This window comes from Balaenoptera acutorostrata, chromosome 20 (assembly GCF_949987535.1).
Source record: "Balaenoptera acutorostrata chromosome 20, mBalAcu1.1, whole genome shotgun sequence".
NCBI classification, from domain to species: Eukaryota; Metazoa; Chordata; class Mammalia; order Artiodactyla; family Balaenopteridae; genus Balaenoptera; species Balaenoptera acutorostrata.
In genome coordinates this window covers 27,687,368-27,713,160 of record NC_080083.1, presented here as the reverse complement: position 1 = coordinate 27,713,160, position 25,793 = coordinate 27,687,368, and the positions used below count along the sequence as shown (strand labels likewise).

Here is a 25,793-nt window from a genome sequence, read left to right as displayed (position 1 = left end):
AGCAATGAGAAGCCCACGCACTGCAACAAAGAGTAGCCCTCGCTCGCCGCAACTCGAGAAAGCCCACGGGCAGCAACGAAGACCCAACGCAGCCAAAAATAAATAAATAAAATAAATTAATTTAAAAAAAAAAAAGAAGATAGGCAGGAAAATCATCAGTCATGAGGTGTTTTTACCCCAATTATCCCCTTTCAGCTAGGCTTTCTTATTGTGTCAGTATTACAATCCCTTCCTTTACCCCCACTCTTAGACCCACTGTTTTAGAGTCTTCCTGTAGTATATGCATTAAGATTGTTCCACAGTAAAAGACAGGTAGATCACCACCCAGGGTCAGTAAAGGCTGGGGAGCCTCCCATTAATCAAGGTGCAATGGCCTTTTAAGACCACCTGGGAACTGGAGAGAAAACAGATGGAAGACCTATGAGAGAATCGAGGAAAAATAAATGAGTCACTCCCTGACCACAGGTGACTTTGAAATTAGCCCCTCATACACACACACATAAACACACACACACACATAAACACACACACATAAACACCAACACACACATAAACACACACACACTACTCACCACCCTTCTGTACTTTACTAATAAGGAGTCTCAAGTTACCGTCCTGAACTTTTCACTGGAACAGAAGTGTCCCATGACAGTTTAAGTGGCATCTCTGAATGGGAGGACACTTCTGTAACTGACATCCTGAGTATTTTTGTGGGCACAGTGACACTGAGGACGAAAAAGCTGCAAGAGGAGTGGGGGTTAGAGAGCAAAACCCAAGACTTTAAACCCTGGAGACTTGGCATCGGAAAGAAGAAACTTTCGAGGCTCCTTTAAAGAGCAGTGTGTTTTAGGGAATTCCCTGGTGGTCCAGTGGTGAGGACTCAGTGCTCTCACTGCCAAAGGCCCGGGTTCAACCCCTGGTTGGGGAAGTAAACTCCCACAAGCTGAGAGGCGCGGCCAAAAAGAAAAAAAAGAAAGAAAGAACAATGTGTTTTATTTTATTTTATTATTTTATTATATATATATATATATTTCTAACATCTTTATTGGAGTATAATTGCTTTACAATGGTGTGTTAGTCTCTGCTGTACAACAAAGTGAATCAGCTATATGCATACATACATCCCCATATCTCCTCCATCTTATGTCTCCCTCCCACCCTCCCTGTCCCACCCCTCTAGGTGGTCACAAAGCACTGCGCTGATCTCCCTGTGCGATGCAGCAGCTTCCCACTAGCTATCTATTTTACATTTGGTAGTGGATATACGTCAATGCTACTTTCTTACTTTGTCCCAGCTTACCCATCCCCCTCCCCGTGTCAAGTTCATTCTCTACATCTACATCTTTATTCCTGTCCTGTCCCTAGGTTCACCAGAACATTATTTTTTTTTTTTAGATTCCATATATAGAACAATGTGTTTTAAACAGAAACAGACTCATAGATACAGAGAACAAAACAGGTTGTTGCTAGAGGGGAGGGGGTTGTGGGGATGAATGAAAGAGGTGAGGGAGACTGATGGTGACAGATGGTAACTAGACTTATCGTGGTGATCATCTTGTATAGAAATATTGAATCACTATATTGTGCATCTGGAGCTAACAATTATACTTCAATAAAAATTAAAAAAAGCTTTATTGAGGTATAATTGACACTGTAAACTGCATATATTTAAGTTGTACAATTTGAGTTTTGACATATGCAAATACCCATGAAACTATCACCTTGATCAAGATAGTGAACATAACCATCTTCCCCTAAGTTTCCTCATGCCTCATTATAATCCCTCCCTGCAGCCTCTCCTGCCCACCCGCCTTCCGGGGCAATACCTGAACTGCTTTCTGTCACTATAGATAGTTTGCATTTTCTAGAGTTTTACATAAATGCAATCATACACTATGTACTCTTTCACGTCTGGCTTTTTTCAGTCAGCATAATTATTTTGAGATTTATCTATGTTTTCATGTGCATCAATAGTTCCTTCCTTATACTGCTGAGCAGTTTTCCACTGTATGACTACAGCAAAATTTGTTTATCTATTCACCCTGTTGATGGACACTTGGGTTGTTTCCAGTTTTTGCAAATAAACCTGCTATAAGAAATGTTTAAAAAGAAAGAAAGAACAGTGTAGTTTATTCTGACAAGTTGGTCAAGGGCTTATTCAAAGTTTGCAAGTCCTGCCATCTCTCTCTGACACCAGCTGGCATCCTGCAGTACAATTCTGCTGATAACCCCTGGAGTCGGAGTCAGATTCAGGCTCCACAGGCCAAAGGACACAGTCCCAGCAAGACTGCCCTCACTTCAGACCCCAGCCACACTTCAGGGGTCCCCAGGCCACCCACACTTCTGACCAACTGGCTACACACACGTCCAGAAGGCTTAGTTTGGTCTGCTATAACAAAAATGCCATAAACTGGGTGGCTTATGCAAAAACACTTATTTCTCACAGCTCTGAAGGCTGAAGTCCAAGAAGCAGGCGCTGGCAGATTCAGTGTCTGGTAAGGAACTGCTTCCTTGTTGATAGACAGCTGTCTTCTTGCTGTGTCCTCACACGACAGAAGGGGTGAGGGAGCTCTCTGGGGTCTCACGTATAAGGGCACTAACCCCATTCATGAGGGTGCCACCCTCTAATCACCTCCAATACCACCACACTGGGGGTGAGGTTTCAACATATGAATTGGGCGGCAGCACCAACCTCTGGTCTATAGCACACGACCTCCCCCAGCTTCAGTGTGTTACTCGAACTCACAGAGCTCAGGAAATCGCTACACTTATGATTACAGTTTTATTGTAAAGGATACAGATCAAGACTGCCCAAATGAAGAGACACATGGAGTGAGGTCCAGAAGGGACACCAACCCAGAGCTCCTGTGGAAGCAGGGTGTTCAGTGGAGCTGAAACCATGCACCTCAGATTAGGACTTGAACCCATGTGCCGGGACTCAAACCCGGCCAAAACCCACGGTCTTCCAACTGAGATCACACACCTGGTTTCAGGACTTAATGAAGCTCAGGTTCTTGATGTCTCATTGCAGAAAGAATTCAGTGAGAGACAAAGTGATAGGTAAGAAGTGGCTTTATTTAGAAAGAAACACACTCCACAGACAGAGTGTGGGCCATCTCAGAAGCTGAGAGCAGCCCCAGGGTATGGGGTTCTCAGTTTTTATAGGGGTGGGTAATTACATAGGCTAATGAGTGGGAGGAGTATTCCAGCTATTTCAGGAAGGGGTGGGGATTTAGAGGAATTGGGCCACCACCCACTTTTTGATCCTTATGGTAGGCCTTGGAACTGTCATGGTGCCTGTGGCTGTGTCATTTAGCTTGCTGATGTGTTAGAAAGAGCGTATACTGGGCTTCCCTGGTGGCACAGTGGTTAAGAATCCGCCTGCCAATGCAGGGGACATGGGTTCGAGCTCTGGTCCAGGAAGATCCCACATGCCACGCAGCAACTAAGCCCGTGCGCCACAACTGCTGAGCCTGTGCTCTAGAGCCCACAAGCCACAGCTACTGAGCCCACGTGCCACAACTATTGAAGCCCGTGCACCTAGAGGCCATGCTACACAACAAGAGAAGCCACCACAATGAGAAGCCCACGCACCGCAATGAAGAGTAGCCCCTGCTCGCCGCAACTAGAGAAAGCCCGCGCGCAGCAACAAAGACCCAATGCAGCCAAAAATAAAAATAAATAAAATAAATACACTTAAAAAAAAGAAAAGTGTATACTGAGGCTCAAGGTCTAGTGGAAGTCGACTTGTCCTCCAGCTTGGACTCATTTGCTTCTAATCAGTTTATGTCATGTCCTCGGGCTATGTCATTCTTTCAAAGGTTGTGCCCTGCCCCCTTCCCTCCTGTTTCAGATCTTCGGGGTGCCTAGCTTTCATCAGGGACGACTGATTGAATCACTGACCACATATTTCAACTCGATTTCCAGCCCCTCTCCCCTCCTGGGGGTGAGGCTGGCTCAATGAGACCAACCCTCTAATCTCATGCCTGGTCTCTCTGCCGACCAGCCCCGATCCTGGGTCATCTCACTTCTTAGTATAAATTCAGGTGTGATCCAAGGGGCTCATGAATAATAAGGACTCTCGTATTACTGGGGAAATTCCAAGGATTTAGCATCTCCCCACCAGGAATAAGAGACAAGAGCCAGTCAAATTATTATTCAACAACCTCAAATCCATACCAACCACAACTCCTACCTCTCTTCAAACAAGGATAAAAATCCGTGAACAGGGCCCATTGCTGGCTGGTTTTTGTTTCATTTTTTAAACTTTTTATTATAGAAATTTTCAAACAGAGGCAACAACAGAAGGAATCATACAATGAACCCTCCCACTTCCATCAGTGTTTCCCTGATTACCCCATTGTGGTTTATTTACCTTTTCACTCATACCCCTCCCCTTTCTCCCCACCCCCATCCTGATGCAAAGCCCAGAAGGACATCTTATCTGGCTGAGATTTCAGCATCGAAAGCTTCCTGAGGGGCTGCCACACCCATGGCAGCCTCAAATGGGCTATAGTTCTGCTGAAATCTCAGCCCCCAGGCATCTGGGGGGGGGGGCAGCCAGAGGCCCTTGGACACCTCATTTGCTGACTCCAGCATGACAGATAAGTAATACTTTCTACACACACTGCAATGTGTGAAACAATACCACACACAGCTTTATTGCATTCAAAGCTTCTAAGGCATGTCAGCCAGCCTTGGCCCTGGTATTTCTCATGGGTTTCAGAAGATCTGTGTCTACAGCCCTTACTATCTCTGAAAGAATCAACTCTTAAAAATATAAGCTCAAGAATATAAGCTGAAATACTCCTAATTATTTAAAATCAATACAGGTGGGGCAGAATAAGGTAAGAAATAATGTATCAGTATTAGTTATAGATCACAGACCCATTTCAGAGTAATTATAACAGGAGAACCAATCAATCAGCCCTTGAATAATAACAAAAACTTGACCCTGACTTTTCGTTTATCACGCCAGAGTGACTGAGACAGCCCCTGATACCTAGGTTGGGAGAGTGTTTTTATGTCTGTGTATCTGGGAAGTTCTGACCCTTCCTCCAGGGTACCAGGGGCATCTAAGGAGGCACCTCCTCCATAATGGGATGTCAAGAGCGGTGAGTGGAGTCATCCAATACCTCCCCATCTGACTTACTTTGCAAAACGGGAAGTCAGATGAACACAAGATTTCCCCCAACTCTAGGGCTCTAGTGTCGGGCACCGGCCCCGCAAGGCAAGGGAGGGGATGTAAAGTCTCACCACTGGAAACAGAATGGTTCGGAATGCCCCTCAGTTCACGCAAAGAACCCACACAGGGCTCACCTTGGGTTACCTGCTTGCCTCTCATCAACAGAGGGGCTCATGCTTCCCTTTCCTGAGCTGGATGATCGACCATCAGGGAACAGCCCTCTTGGCTGCCCTCATTTCTGCAGAAGAGCCCAAGCAGGACCTGTGGTTTAATCTTCTGCATTCTCCTCTAAACCCAGCTGCTTCCCGAGTATAAACTGGCTTCAAGCAAGGCTTTTGTTTCAGGAGATCAATGAAGATGCTTTGGACCATCTCCAAAAGCAGAGAAGAATCAACAAAGAACTTTTCTTCCCAGGAGCAAAGGAAGAAAACTTTTAAAAACCACATTTCAGCTATTGCAGGGGGATCTTCCCTACAGAGATGATTTCTCTCCCAAGGAAGTGGAAGTTCTTGTTGGGAGGTGACACAGATGAACACATCTGTCAGAAATATCAAGTGCTCTGGGCCGGACTAGAGTGCCCTGGGGGCCCAGCACAAGGCCCCAGAAGTGCTAACTTGTCAAACCTCCATATGGAAAGGCCTGGGGTCCCTGTCTCCAGTGGTATTGTCCTTTTCATACCACAAGGAGCCTGACCTCAGCTCTCCTCTTGGCAAAGCCCAGAGCAGGACACATTTCACCACAAGAGGTTACATTTCTCTCACTTTGGGGATCAGAACTTACATCCTGACAATGCCAGGATATAAGGAGCTTGGGAAATTCCAGCATCCATTCACTCCCGCCCTGAGTGGACTGGGGTTATTTTCACTGCACAGAAACACTGCAGGAAAAATCGCCCCTTGTGCTTAAGCCTGGCACCTTCTTTCCTCCCTGGTCCTTAAGTCTTCCTGACCCTTTGCCTGGTCAATTCCTACACCTGGAATTGGCTCAAATGAGGAAGAAAGCAGAAAGGGCTAGGGCCGGTGACAGGCCTCCGACTCATCCAAGGCCCAGTGCTGGGTTGAACAGGAATGTTGCTGTTTCCCATGGATCTGCTGGAAGGCCCTTCTGGCCATAGGTAGTCAGCCCAGCAGGTGACCGAGTATGGTCCCTGAGGTAGCCACACCTGGCCTGTCTGCCTGACAGCGGGCTTAGCTGAACGCTCCACTGTGCTGGCCACGGTGGTACCTCCACCAGCCAGTGCAGGATCTCACAATCCTGGGGAACGGAGGCTACCACTGAGGAGAGTGATCAGTGAGAAGGCAAGACGCTCTGATAAGAGCAAAACCACCAACTGTGAACGCAGTCAGGGTCCCTCTTGCCTGGTGAAGAGCCTTGCCCCAAAGCCTGCACTAGGGGAAGAAGGCTCCGTAGTTGCAGCCGAGGCATCTCTGCTGAGATGCCTTTCATAATACATGAGAGTGGGAGGGGTTTCTAGCCACATAGGACCTGGGTCACCTTGACCCTGAATCACAAATCCAAAACAGGCTGATTCAGATTATGGTTTGAAATCTTAGACTGAAAAGGTTCCTGTTGGACTAAACATTTTAAAACCATGGATGGGGTGCTGAGGTCCAAAACAGAAACGGAAACCGTGGAGGAAAAGGACATACTTCTTTGGGAAACTCTGGTCTGGGTGAAGACCTGTTGTGCGTAGCTTCCCTCAAGCACAGAAAATAACCAGAAGTCTGAGCATTCACCCCAACTCCCACATGTAGGTAGTGGAGGGTGAATAATAATGAAATTCAATGACTTTGGAATTTTTTAAAAAATCTATAGAGTTAAGTAGCTCTATAGAGAATCATCAAAACTCCAAGATTTGAAGGCTACTCCAGACAGCAGAGAGGCGGACACCAGAGGCCTAAGGAAGAACCCACAGTGGCTATAGATTATGTCCAAGAGCAGAGGGGCACTAATGACTTCACTCCCCAAAGCCCCACCCGGCCACCCAGCAGCCTGGAGATCTACCAGAACGAGGGGAGGGGGCCATCCTGCCTGATGGGCACCAGGAGGCAGAAAGGCTTCCTCACCCATAACGCAATCACCCCATCCCTTTCCCTGGCCAAACCCATCCTCTTATCCCATCTCCCTAACCTCCCACCCTCACCAGCTCCCCTCCCATCCTTTCAGCCCCTGGGGACTCTCAGGAACCTCCCCGAGAGCTCCACCTACAGCATCTTCACTAGAGTCTTGGGCATCGCACAGGCAGTCAGGCCAAGCGTCCACAGCCTGCCTACTTGGAGCAGATGGAGAGCGTAGCACCTGTGGAGAACAGCCAGAAGGCCGGGTACAGAGCTTCAGCAAAGTCCACCTTGTACTTATACAACAAGTGGACCTTGTCAGCCACGGCGAAGAAGATGACAAAGCCATGGTCGCAGTTGAGAAGCACGCCCACTCGCAAGGCCTTTGTGGAGGGCAGGGTTTTCTCCACGTTGTTGTGCCAGGCAGAGACCTTGGTATTGAACCACTCCACGCACCAAGAGGCACTGTTGCGGCCGAGCCGGCTCTCAGGGCCCTGCCGTTCCATGCTGCCATAGCAGATGCCCACCCCACAGAAGTTGTTCTTCTGCAGCTCCACCTCCCAGTAGTGGATCCCTTTCTTGTAGCAGTGCAGGCCCAACACCTGAGAGCAGTATGTGAACCTCTGGGGATGTGGTCGGTAGTTGTGGCATGTGTCAGCCACAGAAGCTACGGTGTAGTTCTCGGACAGAACCACCTTGCTGTGGGCAGTGTTGTAGTCCAGGATGACTTTAACAGTATCTAAGGGAGCATCAACAAGTCAGTTACAAGGAGCCCAAAGTGCTCTCACTTTCAATCCTTTCCCTAACTGGTAATATGTATTCATTTGTTTCATCCATCCACCCATCCATCCATCCATTCTGTCTAGCCAGGCAGACATTTGTCCATCTCTCTATGCATCAATCCAGCCGTCTGTGCATCTATTAGTCACCCATCTCTCTGTCTATTCCTCCATCTAAAACCATTTATTGAGCCCCTGGCTTATGCCAGATTCTATGCAGGATGTACAACCATGAACCAGACATGGTGCCTGGCCTCGTGGAGTTCACACTCCCACAAGCAAGGCAAGCCCGTCAGTAATGACAACACTATGGGCCCCGCACTCTGCTAAAGGGCAAGCACACTGCTGGAGGGACACAGCCACGGGGCAAAGGGTAAAGGGTGGGGAGAGCACAGGGGAACACTTCACACGTGGGCTAGAATTGGAGCTGAGCGACAGGAAGAGGAGGAGAATTAAACAGAGGAGAGCAGAGGAGGGAGAAAGGCTATGCTCGGCAGAGGGGACAGTGAAGGCAAACGCGGAGTCACGAGGACGGTGGACGGGTGCTGGGACCAGGGAAGGCTGGGCAGCTGGGAGCACAGAGGCCACCGCAGGAGGAGAGGGACACAGGGAGCCACAAGTAGAGAGCTAAGCGGTCTAGACTTTAATCGGTTGCAACGGGGAACCAATCAAGGTCTGTGAGCACACCAATGACCTGAATATACTCCTTGGTTGGGACACGAGCACGGCCTCCCCGCCCTTCCTGCCACACTTCCAGCCAGTTCTGGCAGGTCCGAAGACTGAGCAGAGACAAGTGCTGTCCCCACCCTCCACCTCCTCCCCAGGACACACCCATCTCTGCCCCTCCTGCTCACAGGGAACCCTGGACCAGTGGGAGACAGCAGGCAGAGAAGGACAATCCCTAGCTTGGGAATTCAGGACTGGGGTTATCTGCCACTCCCTGGCTGGGAGGCTCAGGGAAGGATACTTTGCACTGGTTCTCCCCCAGGGCAAAATGAATGGCCTGGGAAAATGTCCTCTAAGATCCTAAGTCCCTAGAACTCACTTCCTCTGCTTACACGGCTGTATCACAAAGCGCACGGGGCTCCACAAATCGGGGGCGGCGGGGGGAGGTTCTCGGGTGCCGGCCCAAGAACCAGGCATCCACTGCCCCCCAGCAAGCCTGCCGTGGCTGTGGGGAAAGGAGGGCCAGAGCGCACTTTGCAGAGAGAGGTTCTGGCCACTGCATGGAAGTGAGCACAAGTGGAGGACGCTCTATGGGTGAAGCTAGGGGCGGGTGGCCCCTAGGCTGGCCTGGAGGAAGGAACTCCCACCACTTCCGGGCTGGAATCCGGACGGGAGCAAGTAAGGGTGTGACAGAGTAGAGCACAGTGGGTCCTCTAGGGGAGAGGCTGACCAAGCTAGACGGAGGCAAGGGTAAGCAAGCCAGCAGCTACTCACACGCCAGGAGCTCAGGCCTGGACTTGGCTAGGAAGGTCTCCAGCACCTTGGCCTTGAGAGACACCGGGGTCGGCAGTACGGTGGGGACTTTGGCCTCAGCTGGATGAAGAACAGAGAGATGTTTTCAGAACAAACTCAGAGCGGGCAGCCCACTGCCCCTGGCCCACCAGAACTCACCCTCCTGGCCAGTTTGCTTGAGATCCACTAAAAGTTCTGGGACTCCAAAGGTGGGAAGCTTGCTGGGTGAGGCAATGGTTGGGGCTGAGGGAGGAGACGCCATGAGTTGGGGACATGACAGAGTGACCTGATGGCCTATACTCCCTCCCACGCTGATTCTCAAGAGCTGCTTCCACAAACACACACCTGGACAGCCAGGGCGACACAAACGAGTCCAGACAGGGCAACACTCATCCTAGCGGTCTTACGCATTTACACTTGTCACCTCCAAGCCCAGGCCTGGCTGCCAGCACGGGACACAGTCACAGAGCCCAGACCCCCAAACCCATGGCTCAGCTCTCCCTGCTGGCATTTAGTTCTACACTCAGGCACTCAAGAAACAAAAAGATGCAGAAATGCGTAACTTACGAGGTTTCTTGGGTTTCTTTTCTTCTTCTGAAAGAGAAAATTTTCAGAATTAACATATTTTAAACACAATGACACTTTCAAAACACCATAATAACAATCAATGCACTAATGTGACCCATACAAATAAAGCTATGATGTTTTAACTTGAAAAATATAAGGGGTCAACAGGCAAATTAATCTACGGTGATAGAAACCTGAATCATGGTTTTGGTAGGGAGGGGCTCACTAATAAGGAGCACGAACGAATTTCCTGGAATAATGGAAATCTTTATCCTGATTTGGGTAATGGTAACACAGATGTATGTATTTGTCAAAATTAATCGAACTGTACTTTTAAGATCTGGGCATTTTACTGTAGGATTAAATTATATCTCCACAAAAGAAAAAATGCAAAAACAAACACAAAAGAAGACACACATAGGGAGCCAGCCAAAAAAATGTGCTTGCCAAGTATCACGATCGTCTTTAGAAAGTATCCCGAGTGTGTGCCTGTGGGAACTGAGTTTAGCTAAAACACCCGTCCTCAAAGCGTGGTCCCCAAACCAGCAGCAGCATCACCTGGGAAGCTGTAGGGATGCAAATTCTCAGACCCACCCAGACCAGCTGAAAACTGAGAGTCTGGGGGTGGGGCTCAGAAGTCTGTCTGTTACAAGCCCCTGGGATTGCAATGAGGCTCAAGGTCGAGCAGGCTAGAAGATTTCAGGTTCCCTTTCTGCTACCTTCCCCACCGCTGAAATGACAAGGGGGGTTTTGGATCTCACCCCTGCCTGCCTGCAGGATCCTGTACATTCCAGACCAGCCCTGCTCTCTCCCCACCAGACCCTCCCTGGTCCCACATGCCCCACTGGCTCCCCGTTCCTCCCACTTCAGAGCCGTATTTCTCAGGAGTCGTTCTCACTCTCCCCGTCTCCCCCCCTGCTCCTCTCCTGCCCACGGCCACTGGACCAGCATCTTGGCAGGACCCCGGGCTATGACGTTGGCTTCAGGCAAAGGGCCCCCTCCCCAGTCATCGCAATTCCTAGGAGCCTCATCCACAGTGATAAGCCTACCCTTTCCTTGCCTGTTTCCCCGCCTCAGCCCCGCCACAGCTCACTCACGTGAAGAGCGGGCCTTATGAAGTGGGGCAGCGGGAAGGAGGCTTTCAGGGGCTGTGCCTTGAGAAGGACACAGGTTTACAGTACTTGTCACCTCCTCTTCCACCTCCCTCTTCACACAAGGTGCCCTTCCACGTTTTCAAGCTCCACTGATGGCTCCCTCCTCACCTGCCCCAGGCATCCCAGTCCCCGACCCCGTTCCACTCAGGACCTGGTACCACACATTTGTCTGCCACAGACAGCCACTAAACACTAACACCAAGCAGACAACAACAAACACCAGCCCGGAGTTCTCTCATCCCAACCACCCAATGGGGGGCAGCCCTCCTCCGTCCTCGCTGACTTGTTGGCCAACAGTTTGGTGACATATGCCTGTCCTTTAAAGAGCTTTCACCATCAGTGTCCCATGTGAACCTCACACAATAATCCCATGAGGTGGACATCATTATGGTCCAAAATTGATAGATGAGGAAACTGAGGACCATTCTTCACCCCAGCCCCACCCATCTCAACAAGGGTGATTTTGCCCCCAAGGGGGAGCAAAAATTGATTCTTAGGAGGTGAGGGGGAGAGAAGGATGGAAAAAAACTTGTTCTTCTTATGTATAAAAGCACAGTGTATAAACAGATATATCATATGTGTGGTATTAAAATTTCATGGATGGGGGTGATTAGGAAAAAAATTTCTAAAAGGTCCTGAGAGGTAAGAGCAAAGGAGGGCAATACGGAAAAAAGGTTGAAGAGCTCTGTGATGGCAGAAACACATCCCAACCCGAGGCTGAACGGCACTGGGCTACGGTGAGGCTCAGCCTCTGCTCAGGGGGTCACCCCAAATGCCAGAACTCGGGCATCATAAGTATTTCTCAAGACAAGCCAGCTTCGGTCATCTTGCTGTTCCAGGCAGTCAGAATATCCAGTGCTGATGGCCGGTCCTCCCGCGTGCCCCAGCAGGGCTCCTGCAACAGCCCCGCCACCGCCCCTCAGCGGGGTCAGGCAGCACTTGCCTCCAGGTGCGCCCGGGCCCCGCGGAGCCTGGGGTGAGCTGTGCCCCGCTGGAAGGAGCCGTGACGCCTGCCAGTACCTCAGCCCGAGCACCGCCTGCCACAGTCGCTGCTGCCCCAGGGACGGAGGCGGGGTTACTTTACTTACTTGGGATCTTCTTCACAGGCCGTGGGGGTTTCGGAATGTGCAACAGGCCATGTCCTCCAGGGCCCCCTGTGCCAAAGAAGAAGAGGGTAGTCTATGCGGCTCTTCCAAACCAAGCCTAGGAGCCAGCCCCGCCGTCGGCAGGCGGGGAGAGGGCTTACAAAGTTGATTTCCGCTGACCTTCCCCATCCGATCGTTTACAAGCACTAGAAACAAGATAACTGAAAGACAAATTCGGTATGTTCCTTCTTTTCTCTGCCTTAAATTGTAGCCAGGGTGGAGTCTTTCCGCCACCAGCACCCAGCTCCATGACCTCTGAACCATCTGTGAGCTTTGGTTTCTTCCGACGTATGACGGGGATGACTCCCCGCGCTCGTGGTGGTGAGATCAAGATGCCTGGCATGTCGTGGTAGCTCCTTTCCCTCTGGTTTCTCTCACCCCTCCATCCCCAGACCAGTGATCGCTGATACAGCAGAAAAAGAAATATGCAGGGCTAATTCATCAATGGCTTTCCCCTCTGTGCCAGGCGCTGGGGAGAGTGTTGGATGAAAACAGACCCAGCCCCTGCCCTCACTGATCACAGTCTGGTGGGGGAGACACATGGGAATGGCAAGGAAGAGTGAAATGACAGGTGCGCAAAGGGCCCCAAGGGATGATAAGGACCCGGCAACCTGGTCTGAGGAGCAGGAGTGGCAACAGGGGAGGTTTGCTGAGAAATGTAATGTTTCAACTGATCTCTGCAGGGTGAGAGGAGTCACCTGGTGAAGATGTTGGAGTCTGAGCCCTCTAGGCAGTGGAGGAGCATGTACAAAGGCCCTGTGGCAGGAAGCTTGACATATTTGAAGAATTGTAGAGTGTAGAGGGACGTATGGGAGGAGAGGGTAACTTCAGGGCTAACAAGACAGACGGGGCCTGACCAGGCAGGGGTTGACAGCCAGGGTCAAGAGTCTGGTCTGCAATCTAAAAGCAATGGAGGGCTTCCCTGGTGGCGCAGTGGTTGAGAATCTGCCTGCCAATGCAGGGGACACAGGTTCGAGCCCTGGTCTGGGAAGATCCCACATGCCGCAGAGCAACTAGGCCCGTGAGCCACAACTACTGAGCCTGCGCGTCTGGAGCTTGTGCTCCGCAACAAGAGAGGCCGCAACAGTGAGAGGCCTGCGCACCGCGATGAAGAGTGGCCCCCGCTTGCCGCAACTAGAGAAAGCCCTTGCACAGAAAGAAGACCCAACACAGCCATAAATAAATAAATAAATAAATAAATAATTTTAAAAAAATAAATAAATAAAAGCAATGGAAAGTCTCTGAACAGGAGGCAGGGGAGAAGGTGCCAAGAAATCAGATTTGCATCCTGAAAAGCTCTCTCCAGCTGCAACAGGAGTGGATGCAGAGGGACTCATTAGGAAGCTGCCACAGGTGATTGCAATGGAGAGCAGGTGAGTGGTGGCCGGCAGTGAAACCAGCTGACTGAATCAGGAGATATTTAAGAAGCAAAATCTGACAATGGGTTGGATATAAGTGGAAGGGTAGGGGGTATCAAGGAGGAATTCCACGTTTCTCTGACCCCCAAACTAGCCATTTCCCTACCAAATAACAATGAGAACCCAGAATCCATTCAACCCATCTGAGCCAACCTCAGACTCAGACAAAAAAAGCCTATCTAGAAAGACCCTTCATAACATCCGGCCCCCAAAAATATTTTAGGAAGGACAGCTACAATCTCAGGATGAGGCAAAAACTCCCCACTACCTCCTAGATGGAGGGCAGATGTTTTGTAACCCCCGAAACTCAAGCCCCAATGCTCCAGATCAAGATTTCTCTCCCATCCCAAAACACTGAGGGGACACATCCCATTTCAGGGGTCCCAGTGGAAAGCACAGGAGGTTGCTAATAGTTACCTGGGATGATGAGCTCCTCAGGCTTCTTGTCCTGGAGCTGTTTGAGGTACTGCTTCAGCTCATTTTTGAGCTCAGAGGTGCCCTGACAGACACCCTTTAGCAGCTCGTGATTCAGCTCCACCTTGGGGACGTAGACTGGCTTCGTCGTGATTCCTTGCAGTTTTGCTGCTTTCTGCAACAAGCCAGGGGGTTAGTTCAGGCAGCTCTGGTGAAGCCAGGGCCTGGGCTCAGGCCTCATGAACCCCAGAAGGAGCTTCCCTGTGCCCATGGGCACTAAGTCTAATCAGCCTCTCAAATTAGAGCCAGAGGTCACTGGGGGTTAAAGTGCCACTTCAAGACACAGCGATCTGGAGCTGGAAGGGCCCTCAGAGGTCGCTCACCTTACAAATGGGAAAACTGAAGTCAAAAATGACAAGTGTCTTGCCAGGACCTCTGCCAATTAGTGGCAGGGACAAAGCTGGGACCCAGATCTCCTGACCCCCATGGATAATGCTCTTTCCACCCCTCCAGCTGTGGCTGAAAAAGTACAGGAGACTCATCACCATGTCCATCCCACAAGGACCAGCTCTGAACACGTGTCCTGAAAATAGACAGGAATGCCTGGAAGGCTGCAGGACTCAGCCGCATGCCCAACGGAAAAGAAGGATCGTACAGAAGCTTCCAAATGTGGAGACCAAATCATGTCATACAGTATCAAGAGGACCAGATGTGGACTCAGAATCCTTCTGTAAGAGCTCAAGGCAGCTAGGTCAACAAACAGGAATGAGCACGTGCGATGAAACTTAATGCCATCCAGCCTAGGTGTGGCTAGAAGATCCTGAACAGAGAAGAGAAGATTGCCAGGCACTCCTGTCCCTCCTCAGGACCTGAACATGGAATCTGGGCCTTTGATGGGTCAAAGCAGCACGTCACCCAATCAATGGGCCTCCCCAGAACATCTGCCGCGTGCCAGACACTCTGCCGTGCACTGGACGTGCTAGGAGGATGAAGGGCCCCGCCCGAAACGAGCTGACAGGTTTTTTTTTTTTTCTTTTTTTTTGGCCACGCGGTGTGGCATGCGGGATCTTAGTTCCCTGACCAGGGATTGAACCCACACCCCCCTGCATTGGGAGCACAGAGTCTTAACCACTGGACTGCCAGGGAAGTCCCCTGACAGCCTTTTAAACAGACATGAAAACAAGCACATCTAAAACAACGTTGTCGAGGGCAAGAGCAGAGGCAGGTAACATGCTCCGGATCGCCAGCAATGGCAGAATAACGGGATCTGAGGAAGATGGGGGAACTGGGGTTGCCCTGAACAAAGGACAGGGTTTACTAGGCAGAGGCCAGCCACGGCCTTCCCTCCCAATGCCCGGTGCATCTGACGAGTGCTCTGCTGTGGTTAGAGCACAGGGCATGGGCAGGGGGTGGCTGGCAAGAGATGAGGCTGCTGGCAAAGGCAGGCTGGTCACCAAGGCCCTGTGGGAATGTGAAATCAGAAAGGGCGGGGAGGGGTGCCTGTGCTTTAGAGAGACACTTCCAGGGGCCGTGCAGAGGCGGGATGGAGGGAAGCGGTGGAGGCCTATGCAGTAGGCAGCATGCTAAGATGGCCCCCAAGACTCCCGCCTGCCCCGGGTACACATCCTATACATCCTCTCCTCCTGAGTATGAGCATGACTCTGAGTATGAAAGGATATTACTCCATGGTTAGGTTACTGCAGATGTAATGAAGATCCCAAATTTGTTGGTTTTGAGTTAATCAAAAAGATGATTCTCCCAGGTGGGCCTCACTTAATCAGGTAAAAGTCCTTAAAAGAAAAACTGGGCTTTCCTGGAGGGAGAAATTCTCTGCTGGTTTTGAGGAAGCTGGCTGCCAACTCGAAAGAGGGCCGCACAGCGAGGAATCACAGCAGCCTCTAGGAACTGCGGGTGGCTCCTGCTGACAGCCAGCAAGGACATGGGGACCCCAGTCCTGCACCACAGGGGACTGAGTTCTGCCAACAAGAATGTGAGCTTGGAAGACAACCTTGAGCTCCAAAAGGAATGTAGCCTGGTGAGACCTCAGCCATGCCCTGAGCCACAGAAGTGTGAGATAACAGATAACAGTGGTTCTTCTAAGCCACTCAGCTTGTGGTAAGTTGTCATGAAATGTAGAAAACTAACACAGCATGTGTCTCAGGGATGCTTCCCATGACCTCATACAGCCTCAACTCCTCGAGGGCCCCAATGCACCTACAGTCAACATCATGACGCTAGGCAGAAAGCATATTCAATGTCCTCATCTTGACCCACCTCCAGAAACTCATACTCGTCCCCCTTAGTCAGGGCAAGTTCAATCTCCTCCTTCAGGGTCTGGATCTCACTCTTCTTCTTGAGGAGAATCTGATAAATGCTGTCGAACTTGCTGTTGACCCTCTTCTCCTCTTCCTTTATCTTTCGTGTGGAGCTGGCCTCTGAGGCATCAATGAGAGCCTTCATTTCCAGGTATTCTTGTCTAAGCTGGTCCATCTTCCTGTGTGCAACCTCCTGAGAAGCCAAAACAAGAGGGCATCCATCAGACTGGCTCAGTCTAGGAATATACTCTAGAAAAAATCTGGGGACTTCCCTGGTGGCGCAATGGATAAGACTCCGCACTCCCAATGCAGGGGGCCGGCGTTCAATCCCTGGTCAGGGAACTAGATCCCACATGCATGCTGGAACTAAGAGTTCACATGCCACCACTAAGGAGCCCGCGAACCGCAAGTAAGGAGCCCACGTGCCGCAACTAAGGAGCTGGTGAGCCACAACTAAGGAGTCCTGGAGCCGCAACTAAGGAGCCCACCTGCCGCCACTAAGACCCCATGCAACCAAGTAAATAAAGAAAGAAAAAAATCTCAGAACCTGCCCAAGAGACACACAAGAATGCTCTAAGCAGCACTGTTTGAATTAGCAAAACCCTGGAAACAACCTGAATGTCTATCAATAGAAGATGGAAAATTATTCACAGGATGGAATATTAAACACTAATAAGGGAAAAACAACTTGTAGAAGAAGACATACAGTATGATGCTCCTTACATAAAGGTTAGAAACAAACAGAATGGTAGTATTTATTGCCAAAGGAATACATACATACATATTAAAAGTATAAAGAAACACATGGGAATGGATAAATTCAGGATAGTGGTTACTTTTGGAAGAGAGGAAGGGGGATATAAAAAGGGAGAAGCAAAGCAGGGGCTTCATCTTCCATGGCAATATTTTATTTCTTAAGCTGGAAAGCAGTTTATGAGTAATTTTTTTTTTTTAAAGAGTAGTTTTTTTTTTTAATTAATTTATTTAATTTGGCTATGTTGGGTCTTCGTTTCTGTGCGAGGGCTTTCTCTAGTTGTGGCAAGCAGGGGCCACTCCTCATCGCGGTGCGCGGGCCTCTCACTATCGCGGCCTCTCTTGTTGCGGAGCACAGGCTCCAGAAGCGCAGGCTCAGTAGCTGTGGCTCACGGGCCTAGTTGCTCCGCGGCATGTGGGATCTTCCCAGACCAGGGCTCCAACCCGTGTCCCCTGCATTGGCAGGCAGACTCCCAACCACTGCGCCACCAGGGAAGCCCCATGAGTAATTTTTTAAAGGGTATGAAGCTGCTCTAGAAAATTTCCTCTAGAACTACACTATCCAATACCATAGCTACTTGCTACATGTAGCTACAGAGCACTTGAACTATGGCTAGTCCAAGTTAAGATGTGTTATAAGTGTAAAATAAGAGGAATTTGAAATATCTCATTAATACTTTATACTGATTAAAATAATATTTTGGATATACTGAGTTAAATAAAATATATTATTCAAATTAATTTCATGTGTTATTCAAATTAGAGTTATATACAGTATAAGGCTCACTTTATATTTCTAGCGGACAGCACTGCTCTAGAAGCTGCAGTTTCGCTTTACAAGTTGGGAAACCTCAATAGCTCAGAATCAAACGTGACAAACAGAAACACACTTAAGAGGGACAGGAAGATTGGAACTCAATTATTTCTTTCTTTTTTGGCCACGCTGCACGGCATATGGGATCTTAGTTCCCTGACTGGGGATTGAACCCATGCCCCCCTGCAGTGGAAGCACGGAGTCTTGACCACTGGACCGCCAGGGAAGTCCCGGGAATTCAATTATTTCTTTAACCAACACTTTACCCTGCCACCTCCAGTGTGACTACCAATGTCCCCGAGGATTCATCCTCCTCCTGCTCCCGTCACTAAGAGAACACCCCTGGAGTTTAGACCGGCACGTGGCTGCCCAGCCACAGACTACATTTCCCAGCATCCCCTGCAGCTGGGCTTGGTCATGTGACTAAGCTGCTCACGACAGGAGCGAAAGTGATAATGGCAACACTCTCCTTCCCTGTCCCCCTTCTCACAGGCTAGAGCAAAGATGTAATGGTGACCCAGCTGCAACCAAAGAGATGAGGAAGGGCAATAAAAAGGAAAGATCCTGAACTGTGAAGGATCACATGGAGCAGAGCCATCCCACTAGCCTGGGTTGCTCAGGTCCCACTGGCCTGGGTTGCTCACCTGAACCGTCACAGGGAGCAAAATAAACGGCTATCTTAGTTAAACCTCTGATTTTGAGGGGTATCTCTGTTACAGCAGTTTAGCCTGCCCCCCAACTGATACAGGTATTTTCATGTGCATCCTTTCATTTAAGCCTCATAACTCACCTTTGGAAAGAAGCTGTGATTGCTTCAAAACTAAGGCTCAGAGATCTGCCAACACAGGCTAGCATTCTAACCCAGATTTCATCTAATTAAGCCACAGCTGTGGCAATAAAACTGAATGCTGCAGCTCCAGACCAGGATGCTTAAAAATCAAATCCTCTTTCAATATAAAAACACTGTAACCTTATAAAAACTGTAAAAAAAACTAGAAGGAAAAAAATATCCCTAATTCTACCACTCCAACACTTGCAGTACTGTTCCTTTACTATATTTCCTTCCAGTCTTTTTTCCTATACTTCCTGTAATGGGTTGAATGGCAGCCCCCCAAAAGATATGTCCATGTTTCAGAACTTAGAAACTGAGTCTTTGCAGATGTAATTAGGGTAGAAATCTTGAGATGAGATCATCCTGGATTACCCAGGTGAGCTCTAAATCCAATAGCAAGTGTCCTTATTAGAGACAAAAGAGGAGAAGACAGAGGAGGCCATGTGAAGATAGGGGCAGAGATTGGAGTGATGCAGCCACAAACCAAGGAATGCCTGAGCCATGAGAGGCTGGAAGAGGCAAGGAAGGATTCTTCCCCAGAACCTTCGGAAAGAGTGTGGCCCTGTCGACACTTTGAATTTGGACTTCTGGCCTCCAGAACTGTGGGAGACCACATTTCTGTTGTTGTAAGCCAAGTCTGCAGTAACTTGTTACAGTCGCCCTAGAAATGAATACACTTTTTAAAAATAAATAGATACAACTTTTACTTCCTGTTTTTCTCCCCCTTAAATCATAACCATTTTTTATATCACTATATTTTAACCCTAATTTTTAATGGTTGAGCTTGTAGGTAGGCTTTGAGTCTGTGAAGCATCTCTCTGGGCACATAGCTTTTTGCATGTTTTGCACGGTTGAAGTTGAATTCTGACTCTGTGAGTGAACCTAACACGAGCCTCGTCCTCCCCAGAGACGGAGGGAGGCTCCAGGGCCAGGCTGGTGGCGGGGAGCCCTGTCTCTCACCCGCACGTCCTGCTGCCTGGCTCTCACGTCCTCCAGTGCTCTTGATGCCCCGTTGATCTGACTGTACGTGAGAGTCAGTTTATGCCTCAACTTGTTCTGCGGAGAAAACAAACCGAGTGAGAAAACACCCCATCCAGCCCCCCACCAGCACCCAACACCAGCGACTGCCCTCAAGTCTATCCCACAGGTGTTTCCACCACCCCAAGTCTCACCTGCTTGTAGCTATTTTTTTATTACGTTTTTTTTCTTTTTTTGATGTGGACCATTTTTAAAGTCTTTATTGAATTTGTTACAATATTGCTTCTGTTTTATGTTTTGGTTTTTTGGCCACGAGGCACGTGGGATCTTAGCTCCCTGACCAGGGATCAAACCCGCACCCTCTGTACTGAAAGGTGAAGTCTTAACCACTGGACCGCCAGGGAAGTCCCTGCTTGTAGCTTTTTGAAGCATTCTCATATTTACTGCCTCCCTTCATCCTTTCAGGGGAACAGGACAGTAAAGAAGTTACAAGGATAGGATTTGGAGCCAGACAGACCAGACTCAATACCCAGCTCTCCAACTGTCTCTCACTTGTTTCTTTGGCCACGAAATAGATATCAACGCAACTGTTCCCACCCCGCGGGGCTAGTAGGAGAATTAACTGAAGCAGTGTAAGTCCTCAGCATAGTGCCTGGATCTTAGTCAGGACAAATGGCCTTAGTAAATTTCAGCTTGGATTGTTATGAGCTTCTTCACTAGCACCCATTTTATAGATGATGAAACTGAGGCAAAGAGGACAGCAAGGTGGTCAAGCTCACACAGACAGAACGAGCTGGGACAGCTGCTTCAATAAGTGGCAGACGGGGTTGTTCAAACCAAGCCTCCCACTGCAAACAACCAGAAAAGGAGACAAAATATTGCGGGAGAGGGATCTACTAAAAACCAATGGGGAGCTACGAAAGCAGGGAAGGATTATGTAATTAAGATCCAGAAGAAGGAAACCCAGAGAGATAAGGCTGGCATCGGGGGTTGTTCTCCCAGAGCCATCTGCCAGTTCCGGAAGACAGCTGGGAGGGCCTCTGTCAGCCTCGGAGAGGCAGGTGGACAAATATCAGAGTCCAAGGCTCACTTGATAAGCCCCACAGGCAGGGACCTCCAAGGGCTAAACCTTAGGAATAGGGACGAACCAGCAGTAAACCAGCCATCGACAGTTCAGTCCCTGAAATTGAACTAAGGCGATTCAGAATTGCTAGGCACCTAGCCTTCAGATACAAAGGCTAATTATGCACAGTGGAAGCTAATATCACCCAAGGCCTCTTAGTATTGCCATAGATTTTCATAATCAATATCCAATTTCACCCTACTCAGGTGAAATGTTGGGGCATAGAAATGGGTAGGAAAATCACCACCACCACCACCATAATGGCAGCTAGTGTTTATCATGTACTTACTCCAAGCCAGGCATTGTTCTAGTGCTTTCCATGTATTAACTATGTAAAGCTAAAAACAACACTAGGAGGTAGAGGGTTATCTGCCCTTTACAGATGAGGTCACTGAAGCACAGAGTAATTAAGTGGCTTGCCCTAGGTCACATCGTTATTAACTAGTGTTACAAGATCCTGGTGTTACAATTACAGACTTGTGTCCAAACTGAGCACAGAGGAAAATTCTAGAAAAAAATGTATGTCCCCTAACTAACTGGCTCAACAATACTCTGGCCCTCCCTTCCTCTTCCCTGCCTCTCCCACTCCACCAGTGACCTTGACTCTGGATTTGAACAACCCAGAGACAGTCACATGTAAAGGCTAGAAGCAGAGACCAAGGCCACACTAACTCAACCCCCAAAGCCCAAGTCATTGATAGTGTTTCAGATGTGACCTCTGTGACAATGCCCTTTGACCTGGTCTCTAACAGTGGCCAAGATGAACTGTGGGCCAAAGGCAGAAGGCCAGGCCCGGGCAGATCTGGCCTCACAGGTCTCAGAGCTGGAAGAGACCTCAGAATACCTGGGGGCTGCCAAATGTTTCACCTCCAAGACTCACGCTTAGTAGTACACCCCTGAACCCTGTATTTTGAAAGATTTTACCCACCATTAATCAAATGCATACAACAGTCCCCTGATGGTAGAGAGGGGCCCACAGGGCTATAGATGATGAAAGGAACGCCACCCAAGGACTTTGACAGCAGCGACAATCCCCTAATCAAGGGTAGAGAACTTTTCGAAGTTCTGAGGATCCCTTCACAGACTGGGGACTTGGGTCCTCCACGTGGGAGGCACCAGAGTCCTGAGTCTGCCCCACACCAGTGACCGAGCCAAGCTGGGCTGGCTCTGCCACCAGTACTGACCAGCAGCAGGGCTGGAAAAGGAGACAGGTTAAAGGACTCAGCAAGCCAGGACAACGACGGGTAGGGGAGAGATGGCAGGAAAGCCTTGTTAAAAGGATTAAAAAGCCAAGTGTGTATGGCATACAGATAATCTGGGCACAGACTCCAGCTCCAGGCCCTGGAGGCTGAGAGGGAGCTGGGGCTCCAGACCAGGCGGAAATGGGTCCTTCTGCCTCCTGGGAAGAACTTCTAGAAGGGTCTTTCGATAGGAGCCAGGCTGCCCTAGTCCTCAGAACCATGCATCCTGAGGCAATGAAGATCTGGGCAGCCTAACACCCTCTATGCAGCAAACTCTCCTCAGGGAATTTCTGAGTAACAGAAATGATAGTGGCAGTTCTATGGAGCATTAGCGAACTGTAAAACGCCATTTATGAAACACCTCATTTAATCCTCCCAATAACCTTCTGAGATAGGTACTATTATTGTGTCCTTTTTTTGAGTTCCTAGCTAGGAAGCAGAGCCAGAATTCAAACCCAGATCTCAACATCCAGCTCTGGTCGGAGCCCGTGTCAACCAGCCTGACCCTGGGGCCCGCCTATGAGGCACTTCCCACACAGTTCATCCCTCCGGAGCCTCCTGGTCACCCTTGGAGGTGGGGAGGGAATGCTATTAATCCCATTTTACGGATGAAGTTGAGGTTAAGAGAACTCAGTGACTTGCCCTGAACCACAGCGGATGCAGGGCAGAGCAGGGCTCCAGCCTTCGAAGGCCAGGCAGGCCCTTTCCTGCAACAGGTAGAGACCCAGGTAGGCTGGGCCTGAGATGGTGGTACCTCCAAACTCAACTGTCAGGCACTGCCTGACATCTGACTTCTGGGACTCAGGGAGGAAGTACACAGAAACCCAGCTCAGACTGGAGAAGCAGACCAGGCCAGGGAGGAGCCGTGTCCGGATGGGAGCAAAGCCTGCACCCTGGCCCTGGCGCCACTGCAAACCTCCCACAGGCCTCACGTCTCCTCTGATGACACGAGGACAGCCCTTGTTCTCCCTGACAGAGCTGCGAGAGTGAAAGGAAATCAGGCTTCACTCTGGAGCTCAGACTGATACAATGAAAAGTAGTTAGACTACACCTTTTCAGCCTCTGCCTCGAGTCCACAGGGGGAAATTATGATCCCCAAACCACTGAAATCATCACAGACCCAGAAGGCCCCTTAGAAATGAATCCACCCGGTCCCACCTCCTCACTTTACTGATGAGGACCAGTCCTGTGCTTTAAAGTGGCACAGGAAGTATATAGGGCGCTGTGGTGCAGGAGTGTGGCTGGGCATCCTATCCAGGGATTCCTGGGACTCTGCCCACCCTCCCACCCATAACCATCCTCCCTGGTCACTGGAAGTCTCTGGCTCACCAAAGGCTTTTTCTCACATGACCTCAGGAATGTCCTATGCTCTGAACTCTGCGGACTTGGCTTTGAGGCTGGTCCATAGGGAGAAACGGCAAATGTGGAGTCAGACCAGCTGGGGGCCCAATGCCCACTTGGCCACTTGGGTTAGCTCAGGTTAAATTAACTTCTCTGAACCTCCATTTCCTCAGCTGTAAATAACTAATTATACCCACCTCCTGGGTGTTACCCAGATTTATTGAGAGAACACAGGTAACCTCTAGCGCTCGTATTTGATGTTCAAAACCCTGTACTAAACATGTCAGACAAGTGCTAGCCTCAAGGCAAGCAACGTTCCTCTGTATAATGGGTGAGAGGGGTGGGGGCAGAGAAGGTGGACCAGGAATGATCCAGGAGGGCTGTATGTTCTCCCAGCCCCTTTCTACCTGGACACTGGGGATGCCCCTGCCCTGATCTCAGGCCCAGCAAGGCCCATTCCCCCGCACCCAGGTGATCCAAGTAGGCCAAGATGCCCACAGTGGTGCCCTCTGCACAACCCAGCAGGCCCAGGCTGCCCCTCTGGGCCCTCGCCGGCCAACCCCTACCTCCAGGTCAGCGCTGGCCTGACTCAGGGGCGCAGGCGAGCAGGTCTTGTGCTCCACCACGCAGATGTGGCAGATGCACTCGCCGTGCTCAGGGCAGAAGAAGTCCCGCAGCCGGTTGTGCTGGGGGCACTTGCGGCGCATCAGCTCACGGATGGGCGGCTGCAGCGGGTGGTCCCGGAAGGCGGGGCTGTCGAGATGCGGCCGCAGGTGCTCCTGGCAGAAGGAGGCCATGCACACCAGGCACGTCTTGACGGCGGTCGCCTGCAGGCAGTGGTCGCAAGCCACCTGGCCGGCCGGGCTGGGGGCGGCGGCCCGGGTGGGCGGCGTCCAGTCGTCGGGGAGCTCGGGACGGGCCTGCTCGGCCTGCAGGAACTGCTCCACCACCGCACACAACACCGTGTTCTTGTGCAGCTGTGGCCGCGTCTGGAAGCCGGTGCGGCACTGCGGGCACAGGTACGGCGGGTCCTGGACGGCCCACGTCTGGTCCAGGCACGACCCGCAGAAGTTGTGGCCGCAGGGCGTGGTGACCGGCTCCTTGAAGGGCTCCAGGCAGATGGAGCACGACAGCTCCTCGGCCAGGGGGCACAGCTCCGCCATGGCGCTCCTGGGGGGACCCGACGGGACGCGCTGGAACCGCTGCCGCTTCTGCTGCACTATCGCCCGGAAGCCACCAAGGAAACGAAACTGAGAGGCGCGAGGGGCGGTCCCCGGCCCTTTCGGGAAGTCACGTGGGGCGGGCGGGGAGCGCGGGGGGTGGGGCGGGCCGCGCGGGGCCCCCGGGGTTGATGAGGTGCGAGTTGCGACGTTCGTATCCCGGTGGTTTCCGGGGGTTGGGTGCGGGGCGCTGAGCTCGGGGTTTCAGACGAGCCTCTGGACCACCAGCGGGTTCTTGCGGCCACTCTGCGGATGAGGAAACTGACGCCTCGCGTGGTGAACCCCGGATCCCGGGAGTGAGGGGACTACTGCACAGAAGCCCCTGCAGCAGGTCCCTTCCTTCGGAGAACTCATCCGGACAGGAGTTGTCCCCACCGCCCCCGCGAGCAAGGCTGTCTTATCAGGACAGGGTTTTTAAAAAAATAACTGCAGGAACAGTAAACGACTGACTACCTTTTTTTTTTTTTTTTTTTTTTTTTTAATCCTTCCTTTCTCTTCCCTGGTCCTGGGCTCTGGCGTAAAGGCTTACAATCTCTGCAGGCTGGAGCCCATGGTCACACACCCACACGCTCAGGCTTAAACTTGGTGATTTCTTTCCATGCCGCCGATATAACATGCTTTTTATTTTATTTTCCATTTCTACTTTACTGGAGTTCGGAGTCATCCCAGTTTAACAAAGTTTTCCTCTCACACACATACAAACACACTTGCCCGTGCACACACACACAAATATAATTTTGAAACATTTTTCTCAAAATTGTTTATTTAGGTTTATTTTCGTTCATTTATTTTTAGCTTTGTTTCCCTCCCTGCTCTGGCCTGGGTGCAGGTAAAGTGGGTGTACAATAAGGGAGAAGTGTTCAAGAGAGGGGATGGGGAGCAAAGAGAAAGGTAGTGTTTCGGGAGGAGTAAGCTGGAGTTTGCTTTGGGGATAGGGTGGGCAGCAAAAAGGTAAATGCTAATCGTGATCACTACCATTTATGGGGCACCTGCTGGGTG

The 25,793-nt window shown here is 50.3% G+C and overlaps 1 protein-coding gene across 1 annotated transcript; it reads right to left on the bottom strand.

The window, feature by feature from the left end:
* Positions 1-1,180: 1,180 nt before the first annotated feature.
* Positions 1,181-24,800, bottom strand: TRIM25 (tripartite motif containing 25). Its single transcript, XM_007176176.3, has 9 exons — positions 24,141-24,800; positions 19,852-19,947; positions 16,452-16,685; positions 14,181-14,352; positions 12,289-12,354; positions 10,047-10,073; positions 9,639-9,722; positions 9,462-9,560; positions 1,181-7,981 (listed from the first exon to the last, which is right to left on the bottom strand). Exons 1-9 carry the CDS (start codon positions 24,735-24,737, stop codon positions 7,455-7,457), a joined length of 1,902 nt encoding a protein of 633 aa, XP_007176238.2. The 5' UTR covers positions 24,738-24,800; the 3' UTR covers positions 1,181-7,454.
* Positions 24,801-25,793: the final 993 nt, after the last annotated feature.